General features: G+C 37.4%; 1 protein-coding gene across 2 annotated transcripts in view; it reads left to right on the top strand.

Annotated features, from left to right (window-relative positions):
* Positions 1-14,760, top strand: part of FNIP1 (folliculin interacting protein 1) — a 108,646-nt gene that overhangs the window by 53,525 nt on the left and 40,361 nt on the right. The window contains exons 1-5 of one of the 2 annotated variants that reach the window (XM_083354374.1): positions 6,488-6,632; positions 9,391-9,426; positions 11,673-11,773; positions 13,193-13,267; positions 13,507-13,598. In XM_083354374.1, the coding sequence (XP_083210500.1) occupies positions 11,700-11,773; positions 13,193-13,267; positions 13,507-13,598 (241 nt within the window). In that variant the 5' untranslated portion in view covers positions 6,488-6,632; positions 9,391-9,426; positions 11,673-11,699. Of the gene's footprint in view, positions 1-6,487; positions 6,633-9,390; positions 9,427-11,672; positions 11,774-13,192; positions 13,268-13,506; positions 13,599-14,760 lie in introns of those variants that run through there. The other variant, XM_083354373.1, reaches the window with a different exon arrangement.

Raw genomic sequence — 14,760 nt, 5'->3', positions numbered from 1 at the left:
GATAAGTAGAGAGCAACTTCCAGTTTTATTCAGTGGAAGACCAATCAAGGATATGCTATGCGTATTTACCTTGCTTATTGATTTTTAGTTGGTTGGTAAAGTCCAGCATTTCCATGCCAACACTGATTCAAGACAACATATGAGTAGGAAGTATAAAATCATAACCAAAAGGAAAAAGAAATTGAAGTGAAAAGAAACAGAGAACTATGGACTATATCATATCATACTACAATAAATCTCCTGTCATGAGCAGATGATGGTTTCCAAAGTTCATCTAAAAATGCTTCCAAAACAGTAGAGTCCAAAAGGCAAACCTCACAAGACTTCCTTATTCTATAGCACTAGAGTATTGGGCTTTCCTTCAAGGAGTGTAACACAATGCCTCTGTTTTCAAGTCACAGTGAAAGGAGGAAACCAAGAATGTCACTCTGTTCCTGTACTAGATTAACTGGGGAGTATGTCCTAATGAATTACATACACTTCTGAGAAGAAGGTTACAGCCCTGAAAAGTATAACATCTTCAATGGAATGTTTGCCGTGTTTGATCACTGTGCCTGTGGTGGGCTGGACTTGTGTCCACTTAGTTTCACTGTCATCCTGACATCATTGTTATTTTTATTATCTCACAGTTGCCTTGTAGTTGAAGTGAGAGTGTAAATAGGTCTGTCTTCTCCTATCACCTGCATTTCATGTGATTTCTCTTGGACACAAAGAAGTGTTCAGCCTTCAAAGTTAAGAGGACCTGAGTTTGAGGGAGTTGTCACATTTGTGCAACCAGCACATTCCTGCCATGAATTTCTCTCTACTAAAAAAACTCAAATCTTTGCAATCACTGTAATTAATCAGTGAGTAACTGGAGAAATTCTGCAAGGAGGGTAACAAAAATGTGATTTTGATCATACAATATTTTCATGAAAGCCAATTCTGAAAATGTGTATTTTTAAGGTTTTAAATGACATGTAATTGTGTTTTTGTGTGTGTGTGAACTATTTAGCATTTGTGCCACGCTTTAATTAATTGTACAAGTACTAAAGTTGTTGGGAATATGTTGCATTCCAAAAGGAAATTCAACATATGCATGAAAGATGCATACATTTGTAATTTTAAAGAGAAATACTATACAGATGTATTCAACATGTATGCTAAATATTGTAATGTTTATGTAGATGAAAGAAAAACCTTGTAAAAACCTTGACTTACTGTTTTTTGTGCAGGTGCATGCTTGAACAGTGTTCCATTTGAAAATCTCTCCTGCATACTCCCTCTTTCCCTCACAAAAAATATCAAACTCTGCCCTTTTAAAATGTGAGTTTATGTGAAAGTAGTCCATTGTTTTCTAATGGACTGAGAAATTCTGCATGACAACTTATTTGTTTACAAGGGGTTTTTTTTTGCTTGTTCCATCAACACCAGAATTGTTGCATAGGGTGTATAAGTGCATGTACCACATTTTTGGTGAGTGTGAGCAACAGTATTTTGGTTACAAAGTAGTTTCCAGTTTAGAAATACTACCTTGCATAAAATAGTGTGAATGTGTCTAGGGTAAAACTTGGCTTGGGTGAGCCTGTGATACTTTGATTAAAATGTTCCAAAGTTAACCAGTTCAACCACTGTCATTAACAGGGAATGTTGCATGTGGCATGGATATGATTAAGGCTGGAAACCAAGTCTGCATCTACTCTGTGTTATTCAAAATGTGACATGAAATCCTTGATTAACTAAAGCTTTGTTGGGCAGCAGAGAACAGTGGTTCCAATCTGGTGATGACCATGGCATACAGAATATGAGCTTGGGAATTTCTGTTTTTCATCATTCAAGTGTCTTGATTATGAAGGAGATACCTATGCCTTGCCTTTCCATTGCTTTCTTATAACTAAACAGTGTAAAAACTCCACGATATCCATGTGCTTCTTGCCAGTTCACCCATACAGAAAGAGGGGTATTTTAAAAATTGTGATTTAAAAGAGGACATTCCGGAGTTGGTGCATGGAGTTATATGAAGCTTTCAGGGGTGTCAAACTCAATTTCACTGAGGGCCGCATCAGCATTGCGGTTGCCCTCAAGGGGCCGGGTGGGTATGGCCAGGGTGGGTGTGGCCTACTGGGTGGGCGTGGCTAGAGTGCGTATGGCCTACTGGGTGGGTGTGGCCAGCTCTACATCGTTCGCATCAAGGGTGCCTATGGGGGCCTGGGCAGGAGTGGGACAGATCTGAGGGTCTCTGACAGAAGGAGGGTCTCTGGGCCAGGGCCAAGACAGTGGGGGCCGTTCCCTCACTGTTTCCAGGATGGCTTCGCGGGCCACATGAAACCACTTCGCGGGCCGGATCCGGCCCCCGGGCCCTGTGTTTGACATGTCTGCTTTAGTTAGTCCTCTTTGAATGAGGCAGTCACCGGGACCCAAAATTTAGTCTTCCAAACTTTTGGACTTGTGCTTGGAGCCCATCCTCAGGGAACCTGTCTATGTGCATATGAGAGACACTTATATCTTTGTTTAGGAGCAGAAATTCCAGTTCCCTTTATATGTAGCATTCAGTCATTAATCTCCTTATAATTTTGGAAACATAGCTTGATCTGTGCTTGAAACAGCAAACAGCCAGTTCCTTTGTTGCATCATCTCTGGCAATTTGTTGCATCGTGTATTTCATCGATATTCAAAATTGAAAACCTTGCAAAGAAAAAAAAAGGGACACCTCAGATATTTGATACAGGTGTCTAATGAGTTGATTTTGAGCATATGTTTGGTTCTAAATTTCCATGTTCTAAAATTTGTCTGGGTTCCACATTTTCAGTATGATTAACTATCTGGCAAGCTGCTGACAGATGGCATCCAAAAGATGGTGACCATTTGACCTCTCTTTAACCATGGGGATTCTGAAGTTCATCTCATTCCACTGTAAAGGCCAAGGATATAACATTTCCTAGTATTTTTGGTCAAGAAAGGTGCATTCAAGATACAGTGCTCAGGGAGAGCTTTGTAGAAAACTAATATCTAGGAAAACTTTTTAAAGACAGTTCATATATTATATACTGCAGATTTGCTAGATTAAGGTGGGAAATGTATGGTTTGGGAAATATACTCTATCATTCTAGGTTGAGTACTTTTCCTTTTTTCATATTGAAATATGCCTGCTTGCATCCAAGCGTGATTAAGCAAGCCTTCAACATCAGCTGAATGCTATAGTGTGACTTGCCTGAACAAAAATGCTGTAACTCTTAGATTCAGTGTGGTTTTATCACATGATGCAGAGCCTGGTCCAAGACGCTGTTGTTTGTCAGAGATAAAATGCAATTCTAGTTCATGGGTTCCGAGTGAAATCATATGATAGCTATTCACATGCTTTTGGCTATTGCATGCCAAAAAAACTGAAGCCAGTAGCAATTCTAACAGTGCACGAGTTCAGCTTTGTCCTTTTAATCATCAGCCTGTCATAATAAGAGGTTGTTCTTGGGAGAAGTAGTGCAATCTTAAGTTCTAGCTATGGGGGGGAAAAAGAAAAAAGGACCAGCCTTCTGAAACTATAGGACTAAATTCCCCAGTGGTGTTTAGCTTTGCCTCCAATTAAAGAATGAGAAAAGTGTTGTAAGAAGATAGCCCTGAAGGTGGTAGAAATTAGAAGGGTGAATTTTGAATAATGGCTTATGTTTCCTTCATAAAATCAGTGTCTGTTTCTCTCTGCAATAATACTGTAGTTCAGGGCTCTAAACAGCTGGCCTTGGTAATTTCCAGTTCTCAACTGAATTTGACAGCAGAAAGGCTGAAAAGGCTTCTTCCTGATCTTTTCTGATACAGATGTTCAGATTGTTCCACCCGAGTTTCAGTAACAATTTCTTGAGGAACTAAAATCCATACATTAAAAAAAATTACATATTGATTTATTCCCTTCCACCCCGATAAAGTTTTCCTTTGCAAATGTTATTATTAGGAGAACAATCTGTGATTAAATACTTCCACTGTTTAAATACAGTCCAAATATTTGTGAATCATTTTAATTGAAGACTGTTTTAAAAAAAAATCAGCCTCTGATCCCAAACTTTGTGGCAATGTCAGATCACTCAAGAATAAAAGCTCTTTTTTAATGTTTGGTTAGGAATTGGTTTTCTCATGTTTCTATATAGCTTCTCCATTTCAAGGAATAGGGAAGCCTGCATATCATCTTTCTTGCTGGTATCATTTACTGTCTTAAAAACCGCTGACTTGAATTTAGGGACAAGCTAAGATACTTGCTGGTTGAAAAGAAAGACAATATGGTAGTTAAATTTCAACTTCAGGACTTGCAGTGGGACACCCCACTGAGACTGACTTGTGGGGCTGAATGACAACCTGTAGCTCTTCATTGCTACTTTCTGCCTGTTCAGCATATGTTTCCTTAATGCTGGAGCTGTTTCCACCAAAAGCTAAGGATTCATTGACAGCACACAGGTAGTCCATATTCAGTGACCATAGTTGGACTGACAACCCAGTTGTTAAGCAAAGCAGTCACTAAGTGAAACCACAACTTTGCTTTTGATCTTACTTCAGCTTTCTTTGATTTACAGACCTTTGAAGGTCATAAATGTGAAGATTGGTCATAAATAGCTAACTACTTGTAGAGAACTACTTGTAGATAGAGTTTGCATTATATTATGGGATCTTTGGTTTACCTCCCCATCTCTTAAACCAGGCTTATTAACTTAATTGGAGAGCTAAGATCCTTGTGTGGCTTTGAGTGTTAAGTCGGAGAATGCATTCAAAAAGATCAGGATAAAATAATCAATACTGAATTTGATACAATGTGATTATTTCCTGTGTTTTAAGTATCATTGCTCTTCTTTCATTTTTAAAAGTTACAATTTGATGGGGAAGCTCTTGGAGAAGACAGTGAATATTTGGGGGAATGGGGATAGATTCCACCTTTAAATTATAACAGAATACACAGAGAGCATTCACTTGGTGGCTATAATTGTTATCATTTTTTTTAAAAGTCATTTTATGCCAGAGACAAATGGGAAGATAACTGTGACATCAACTTGAAAAGACGTGCTTGCAAATTGTTCTTGACTGCCATATTTGTCGTCAGTGTAATGGCAGCACTGAATTATGTTTGTAGACTATATTTAAAATAAATAGATAAAAAAGTGTCATTAAGTACAGTATCTATGAGATCAGATAGAACAGGATTTCCCAAAATGGGAGGTAAAGACAGAATCAAGGGAAGAATGTTTTAGTTATACTGTTACAATAAAACCACTTCGTCAAAGTTTTGTTGGATTGTTTTTGTTGTTCAGTTGTATTTATTTTGGTGTATGAATTTTTAGGAAAGGTGTGTACATTAGGATTACAGTAAAAAGAGGTGTGATGCCAAAAGTTTAGGAACCCGTGATATAGAATGAATTAACATTGTTTTTCCTTTAGGGTGGTCTCCTTAATCTACATTTAAAACCAGAAAATGTTTATCTATGCCAGAATGCATACAGTACATTTGATTTAATTTAGAAGATGTACTTTGGAATGTACCGGAGTACAAATTCAATAGCTATTGGCAACTCATTTAAATTAGATGTGTATGTTTTAAAGACATCTTGGGAAAAGATGCAGCTGTTTTAATGAGTTCCAGTAGATACTAAATTTGTCTTCCTGTACATATTCAAAACTGAATTTGAGGTATTCCTCAGATATAATGTGTTACTTTCAAATAGTGTTCCAATAATAAAATAATGGAGAAAAATCACAAAATACAAAACCTGCAAAAAGAGGTAGAATAACTATGGCAAATGAAAGCAAAGATAATATGAGTAGTAATAGGCACTTTGGGTGCAATCCAACATTTGTAGCACCACTTGAATGCAATCAGGATTGACAAAATGAATATCCGTCAATTGCAAAAAGCAGCTTTATTTGCAACAGGTTACATCTTGCAACAATACCTTTAACACCTTCAAACAACATTTGCTTATCCCAGGTCCTTGGGAAGAACTTGATAGGTGGATAATAATGCCAAATTCAGTTTAAACATCTGGCTGACTGTATGATGAACCATAATAATTTATTAACCTTGTATGCCGCCTGACTCTCAGTGACTTTGAGTGGTTCACAGCAATTAAAAAGTTACAATAAATAAATAAAAGATAAAAATAAAACATAGCAAGTGCAATGAAGCAAAGACCTCATTGTTCCTTAAGAGTCAGGCCATTCTTAATTAAAGAAGTCATTTAAAATTATTTTAAATAACAGCATATCTGGGTCTTGGGAGGAACCTTCTTCCAGAGGGCAGGCACTGGTAGAGAGAAGGTGCATTTCTGGTGTCTCCGTAGAAGAGTCATATCATGGTAAGCAAGTAAAACTTTACTGAATGCTCATCTTAGTTAATGATCTCCTCTATAACATTGAAATGCTTTTGTTCATATGAAATTTCCTGGTTATCACTGTATGCAGGAGGAATTCCTTAAATTAAACAAATGGTCTGGAGATTGCTAAGTATAATGTGGCAATTGCATCTTTTTCTCCATCAGAAGCTGTGCAGTGATGCACCGGTGAAAGTCTTTGGAAAATGTTGCCAGCTCAAGCCTGGAGGAGATAGTTCATCCTCTTTGGACAGTTCAATCAATTCCTCCTCTTCTTCTACTGAAACAAAAGAACACTGTCCAAAATTTCAGGTGAGAGTCCTTTGAATTGTGCTAAAAGCATCACCTTGCTAGAAGTGGCTGGGGCTTTGGGGCAGAGAGTTCCAAGCCAAGAAGAACTTTTTTGGTGACTGTCCAATAGAACAGATGGTTGATATCATCTGAGTCTGCAATAAGACAATTACCTGTAGAATGGATGTTGTCCAGTGAACTGAACATTAACTATGAAGAATAACAGCTAGTGGACAACCAGTTCTACAGCCAGTTTCACAGTCCATGTTTAACTGGAAGTGAGGCTTGTGGAAATAAATTTAGCTTTTTAAAAATACGCATACCCTAAAACTTTATTGTGGAAAGGAGCACGGTGGCTCATGTGGTTAGGGTGCTAGCTTGACAAGCAGCATGCTCATCTTTGAGACCTGAGTGCTGCCGTGGGGCAGGTGAGCTCCTTTCCTTCGCTCCAGCTTCTGCTGGGGACATGAGGAGTCCCCAACTGGGTGTTCCCTGGGCAATGTTGATGTCAGTGGCTAATACTTTCAACCCAGAAGCACCTCCTACATGAGTGCAATGTGATTGTGGAAAGCCTGAGATGTGGGGATATTAAATTTGTACCCCTATTTCTTCTCTTCTTGAATTCTACCAGAATAGGAAAGACCAGGAATACACTAAAAGAATAAAGAGATAACAAGGGCTTATAACCTGTATTTTTAGATTTTTAGAGCCCATCACCCCTAATATTGATGCCTACAAAGACCTGCTTCATCTGTCAATTTTTAATCAGAACTGTGCTATGTGCATAAATATTCCATTTAATTTCATGTCGTTCTTACCAGTGTAAAAGTCTTCACATTCTCACAGATTTTTATTTATAATTTTAATGATAAATATTGATTTATAAAGTTATATCCGAATTCTGGGTAAATGTGTTTCATCAAAATACAAAAACAGTTATTTGCCAACTTCTATTTCAGTTCTGAAATATCTGTATTTCTTTGACCACATTCATTTTCCTTCACCTGGTGCTGAAGAAATACGTTGCGCCATGATGCCTAGTTGGTCAAATATAATGGGAACTGTAGTCCAACATTCTGCACATTAGCCTCTATTCGTGACTCTTTGCTCTCACTTAGTGTCACGGGTCTCTGGTTTTCTTTTTTCAAACATTTAGAAAGGCTTGTACAATAGGGTTCATTGTATGGAAAGTAGTTTGGAAATGTTAAATGATAGATGTTTGCTTGCTGCCACTCTAAAAGGGTTATGGACTGGCATTTATCGAACCTGAGTTACACTTTAAGAGAGGTTTTGGCTACTAGTGCAGCCAGTCATCTGACTGATGTATTTCTGTCATCTCACCTTGTGCTGAGAGAAGTGTTTTCTATTAAGCCTTCCTAAAATAGAATTGAGCCTTTCTATTCTTTGCAGTGGAGTAGTTCTCTGCTTAAAACAGCCTGATCCTAACATAGCACATTCTGGACACATTCCGCAGGACTTCTTGACTGACACCAGTGGACCTGATCTCTTAGTAAAAATTTGCTAATGAAATGTTAGCCTCCCCATGGCATCATTTATACCTTGTCTTTCCCTCTCAAATACACAATATCTTTTTTTGTATTGCGCTAGGGAAATTGAAAATTGTAGTTTTTTCATTTTTTAAAAAAATCTCTTCGTCAAGGACAAATGTATGGGTTGGTGAAGAAAGAGCAGGGATTATGTTGAATTCTGTTCTTAGAATAGAGAATAAGAATAATGTTCTGCAGCCTGTTGTATATAGGTCTTGGCGTATTCGGGTCTTTTCCCGTGTATTCGGGTCTTTTCCCGTGTAATCTTACACGGGAAAAGACCCGAATACGCCAAGACCTACATACCTGTACCCATGAAAATCTACGAAAACGTGTGTGTGTGTGTGTGTGTGTGTGTGTGTGTGTGTGTGTGTATGTGTATATATAAAGGTTATATATGCAAATTATTCAAATTGCTAATAAAGAATTTTGGGAGGCTGAGATGATCATTTCAAACTCTTTATGTTCTCATCAGTCAGTCATACCCTTTATTTGAGATTCGAACCTGGGCTGATTATATATTAGGCAGTTGTTTTAACTTCCTGAGCCACAGGTTCTGAGTGGACCCATATCAATGGATGTGCTGTATCCAGTATTAAAGAGGCAGACCAAACACATACTTTAAGAGGTGCAGAGGGAGTACTTAAAGCTTTTTCCTATTGTTGTCTACCAGCCACTGATCTTCAGGGATCTAGTCTCAGGAATCAGAGATTCCAACAGCCATCATAGCTAGTCATTGTTAATAGTAGAATTAGTATCTATGTAGCAGAACAAATGTCATAAATAAAACCTCTCTTATCCCAGCCCAGCTTGTTCTATGTTCTATTACGTGTGTGTGTGTGTGTGTGTCATTTTTTTTTCATTCCACAATGAAACGACGAGGCAATAGACAGTGTGTTTTCTCATGGTCTATACCTATACTGTGATGGTGAGATGTGTGTAAGAACAACAAGGAAGGATTGATAATAGGTCTTTTTTTCACATGTACATCGATAGGGCATTTCTCATTGAATAGAACAGTCATGGGATGAAGCAATGGCAGAGATATTAATATGCAATAGCCAATATAAATTGTTATAAATTTATTCATCTATGTTTTGTCTTTCATAGAAAAATAGCTAAAATCTGTTTTGCAGGAGACTAAAATATAGGTGTTTGTTGCTACTTTTGTGTTCATTAGTATAACAGCAAGTTTTGTAAATGTCTACATGTTTTATTTGCATACTGTGCAGATTCTGTTTCTAATCTGACTGGACAGCACTGGACATGTAAGAATTATATACTTTTTTTAAAAAAAAATTACCTGTAAGGAAAGTTTCACACAACTTTGAAATTGGCAAAATTGGGTGAACTGGAAAATTTTAACTATCCATGAGATCAGCTGAAACTCATTATCTCCTAATGCAGTTCTAGAACAGATGAAGTGCACCATGGGATGCATAGATTCTATAAGAGGTTTTATAGTAATCCATGCAAATTCACTTTTTTCAATCATCTGGGTTTTCTTCCTGAAAGGAGAAAAATCTAGCAAGTTTTCTTGCTTGATGCCTAAGGATTTATTATTTGGGAGTTGTTTTTTTTGGTTCTGGTATTTTTTTTCCCTGAAAATCTTTTTATAGCTTAAATATTATCTTCAGGCGGCTGTTGTCTTAAACAATGTATTAAAAACATCACATGCTTTTATACAGAATATCCAAATACAAGCTTATTTTGTTTTACATTTTGTCAATTCATCTTGTTAAATTTGACTTTACAATTTGTGTAAATGGCAGTTTTGATTGTAACTGAGAGAAATATATAGGGACGCGGTGGCTCAGTGGGTTAGGACGCTGAGCTTGTCGATCAGATGGTCGGCAGTTTGGCAGGTTGAATCCCGAGTGCCGCGTAACAGAGTGAGCGCCTGTTACTCGTCCCAGCTTCTGCCAACCTAGCAGTTCGAAAGCACATAAAAATGCAAGTAGAAAAATAGGGACCACCACGGTGGGAAGGTAACAGCGTTCTGTGCGCCTTTGGCGTCTAGTCATGCCGGCCACATGACCACGGAGACGTCCTCGGACAAGTGCTGGCTCTTCGGCTTTGAAACGGAGATGAGCACCGGCCCCTAGAGTTGGAAACGACTAGCACGCATGTGCGGGGGAACCTTTACCTTTACCTTTAACTATTATAGTCAGGATGGAAAAATAAGTTAGAATATTGTTTACCATTAAAATATTTTTCTTTCCTACCAGGCAACTTGTTAGTTTAGAAACATTTCTCCCATTATGGTACAAAATACCGTTACCTACAGTATAATCAAAGAATACATTATTCTGTAGTGTGACATATGTGATTACTGCCTGACAATTTTAAGTGCTTTGACACCAGGTATGAAAAGCGTGCGAAATTCCAAGCCCTTGAGTGAAGAAGCTGCTGCATTCATGTTAAAAGCAGATACAATATAGTGAACTAAGCTATTCAAAGAGTTGTGCCTTCTGTGTTGCTTGTTTAAATCCACAGGCAGAAATATCTATGGGGCAATAGGCTATTACGTTACACTGGGTTTGTTATTTTTTCTCACAGGATTTAGTTCCAATATGCACCTCTCCCATCAAATCAAATTACATCGTTTAAGACAGAATGGCCAAATACCAAGAGAGTATCAAAGTCCATGTGGCTGGAGTATTTGCTCAAGATAAAATGCAAGCAGGAAACCTGACAGCAGATCAGGCTTTTGAGGCACATGATGTCCTCCAAGGCAAGCCATAAAATAGGGGTGAACAATTTGTTAGTCCAGGACTTCATATAACATCATAAGTCCCAAATGTCAGGCGCATCTCTTCCTACTATATTGAAGTGCTGAGTCTGAAAGTTGCAATGTAAGCCCTCAAGCAGGCTTAGTGCAAAACAAGGGAAAGGGAAAGAAAGAAAGAAAAAAAAACAACAACCCTGAAAACAAAGCCTGCTCACATGTTCAAACACTGAATAAAATCTTGGCCCTGCGACATGTGTGATGTGATCCCATTCATTTTACATCACATATGTTGGAGCCCTTGGCATCCACACCTGCTATAAAATCACAACAGTTAATGTGTGGAGAGCAGCAGCAGGTGCATAAGGTTTTGATTCTGGCCAAAGATTATTTTCAGCATGAGCAACAACTGCCATCTACAGCAGCTTTTGGATCTTTGAATCTAAAGAGCCAACATGAACCGGCATAAACATCCTGGTACCTGAGGATGAGGTTTATGTGTGTGTCATACATGTAACACTTGTATTGGGTTGGGTTTTTAATATGGTTTTAACTATTGTATATATCGGGCATAAATTATTTAATTGTTTTTTTAACTTTTGTACTTTGTTTTTTAATATTTATTGCCCTGTACACCGCCCTGAGTCCTTCGGGAGAAGGGCGGTATAAAAATTTAATAAATATAAATATATCCTTTGTTGAACGTATTTATAGTTTGCGATGTTCCTCCATTTTCCATGCCCTACCTGAAGAATACTTTTAATTATTAGCAGTGTCTTTTTTCAGGGCTCTCGATGTACTTCAGATGCCAACATGCTTGGGGAGATGATGTTTGGTTCTGTGGCTATGAGCTACAAGGGTTCAACTTTAAAAATCCACCAGATCCGGTAAAGATTCTTTTTTTTGTTACATATATTTTTCCTCTCAGACCTCTCCCAAGAAGTTAGAATCTTATTTCACCTTGCAACCAGACTTCTGGGCTAATATTAACTAATATAGAAATGACAGTGTGGAGAGAGGAAATGTGATCTCTCTGGGATTTGGGGGTGTTGGATTCTGCATGCCTTAAAACTGGGACGGGGAGGATTCCCATACACCTTCCGAATGGAGTATATTTTCTGTCCTTCAGTTTTTATCAGGTATTTATGGTAAATTCAATAGCTGTGTGTATTGGGCTGTATACAGTGTGGGACAGAGATGGACAGTCCAGTGGGCATGATGTTCCAGAGGCATTTTTTAGGCCAAAAACCCAAATTGATTGTGATTACTGAAAATTGACAACGCATTTGGATGCTATGGGAAAGATGAGGCGGGAAATAAGAAATATGGAATGTAAATCCTAAATAAGCACGTAATTATTTAAAGTGGTCTAAACCTTCCAAAATTCTTCCTAAGACCCTCCCAGGTGATCCTGTCCATTTTGTAGCCTTCCTTCCCTTAATGAAATCAAAACCCTCAGTCACTTCTGCTGTAGTCAAGTACTTCTTTCCAGATGTTTATGTTTTATATTATTGAGTATTTGCAGAATACTTTTTATTAATTATGTAGTTTCGATATGCTTATCCCCAGCTACTGGTAGTTACTTTATGTGCTTCTCATCTGTATTCATTTAAAGCCAGAATCCCACAGTTCACAAATAGACATGCTGTTCCATTATTACCCTAGTTGTCCTTCAGTGTGGAAAAACATGAAATGTGTAATTTTTACAGAAAAAATACTGCTGCCATCTGTTAAGCTCATTCGCAGGGTAGGTTCTGTCTACAGAAGCTAAGTTTGATTCTGATGGGATTTAAGAACAATAGTAGACCCATATATTTTGGAAATTGGATCCTGCAATAATTTTATAAAATAAAATTGAACTTTATAATGAGCTTTCTGGAAACAAGATTCTTAGGAAAGTATTATCACATGAATGTTTCTTAAAATTCAGGGCAGGATTGTTAGCTAATGGTGTTTAGTATTGCTTTTATGTGCTTATGTGTTTCATGCCTAAATTTGCGATATGTTTATGATGATTAACTGACATATTAAAAAAGCAAATTAATCTTATTTTAATATAATGAAATATTTTCCCCCCTCTAGCCCACTAATGCTTTGGAATATTTATTTAGTAAAGATTTTACTAGAATTTAGTACCTTAAAACAGTGTTTCCCAACTTCAGCAACTTTTAAGAGGTATGGACTTCTTAAAAGTTGCTGAAGTTGAGAAGCACACCCTTAGTGAGACTATGACTCTAGTGCTTTGATGAATAGGGATTGCTGTTTGGTGAGGACACCTTTTCATTCTTATTCTCTTTGCTTCACAGCTCTCCTCCACAGCTTATGCTGAGCAAAGTTTTTACAGCTCGAACAGGAAGCAGTATTTATGGAAGTTTGAACACGTGAGTACATTAGAAAGAGCATGTGATCATTGGGAAATGACAGACTGGTGCTTTCGGTTTCTTCAGGAGAATAGATTGTCTCTTGCTAGTTCCTTCTTCCTCTAAGGATTCCTCTTTCATTCTCAGAAGACATAAGGGTGCAGGTGGGGAAAGGGGGCAAGGAAAGTAAGACACAACTAATAACCAAAGGTTAACGTCCTGGCACAAGATTGTTATCTTTCTTTCTTTTTTTCCTGTAGGCTTCAAGACAGTCTTGAGTTTATTAATCAAGATAATAATACTTTGAAGCCAGATCATACCACAATTATGAATGGACTGCTTATGAACATAGGTAATTTTCTTATTTACAAGATAAGACCCTTAACGATTGACACAGATTAATCTGACCCATACTAAAATATCTTTTTTTTTAAAAAAAATGCTGTGGATTTGGGGCTAAGGCAGCCATTACTCTCAGTTCAAACACAGCTCATGACATTTGAAAACCAGAAAGGTTTACTGCTGTATGATTATTTGGAAGAAATTGATGAAGTTCGTTGAAATCCATTTATGGTGAGAATAGTCAACAATCTAATATAAACCAGAAAATCTTCCCCTTATTAGAATTATATTCTAATTAGCTAAAACTGTGCTTTTTAATATTTATACATGTGCATGTCAACAAAATGCTGTCTTATGTTTATTATCATGTGAATACTGTATGTAAAGAATATGATATGTGAAATATAGTTCATAGTACCAGTTGGTTTGTTCAGTTGTTTATTTTAAATACTTCACTTTTCATTCTGCATTTCAGAGCAATCACAATATAAAAATAATATCTTAAAAATATTAAATCTGGTAATAAATAAAAATGCCTGGCAAGTGAATTTTCACCTGACTGTAAAATATTGTAATACAGACAGGTGTCTTTAGAACTCCATAGATGGTGAAAGGATAGTCATGTACCGTGTTTGCGCAGTAATAAGACTCAGTTGGAAAATAAACCCTAGCATGATTTTTCATGATGTTCATAATATAAGTCCTACCCCAAAGATAAGCCCCAGTTAAGATCATCAGCCAGATGGATGCATTTAGTACCATATTTCCCCAAATATAAGACCTAACTGGAAAATAAGCCCTAATGTGTCTTTTGAAGCAAAAATTAATATAAGACCCGGTCTTATTTTCGGGTAGCTCCAATAAAGAAAAAGTCTTCAGAAAAAGATGCTAAAACCTGGCATGGGACAATTCCCTCCAAAGTTTGCATAATAATAGCAATTAGTAATTAAAATTGTGCCAGCTGTATTCTTCATAGGTTGAACCTTCTGGGCCTTGCAGCAGCCACAACAAGTGGATGTGAGGGTGTGTGTAGATCAAGACTATCAATCTCCTGAAAGGACTGCAGCGATAACTTAGTTGCCATCGATAAAAGTTATCCTGACTGACCTTGATTGTCACCACAGCCCGCAGAGACAATGATGGATCTATTGATCCATGAATATATTTTATAT

The sequence above is a fragment of the Vipera ursinii genome, assembly GCF_947247035.1.
Source record: "Vipera ursinii genome assembly, chromosome: 2".
Lineage (NCBI taxonomy): Eukaryota > Metazoa > Chordata > Lepidosauria > Squamata > Viperidae > Vipera > Vipera ursinii.
Note: the sequence above shows the minus strand (reverse complement) of the source record. Positions and strands in the feature narration are given on the sequence as shown.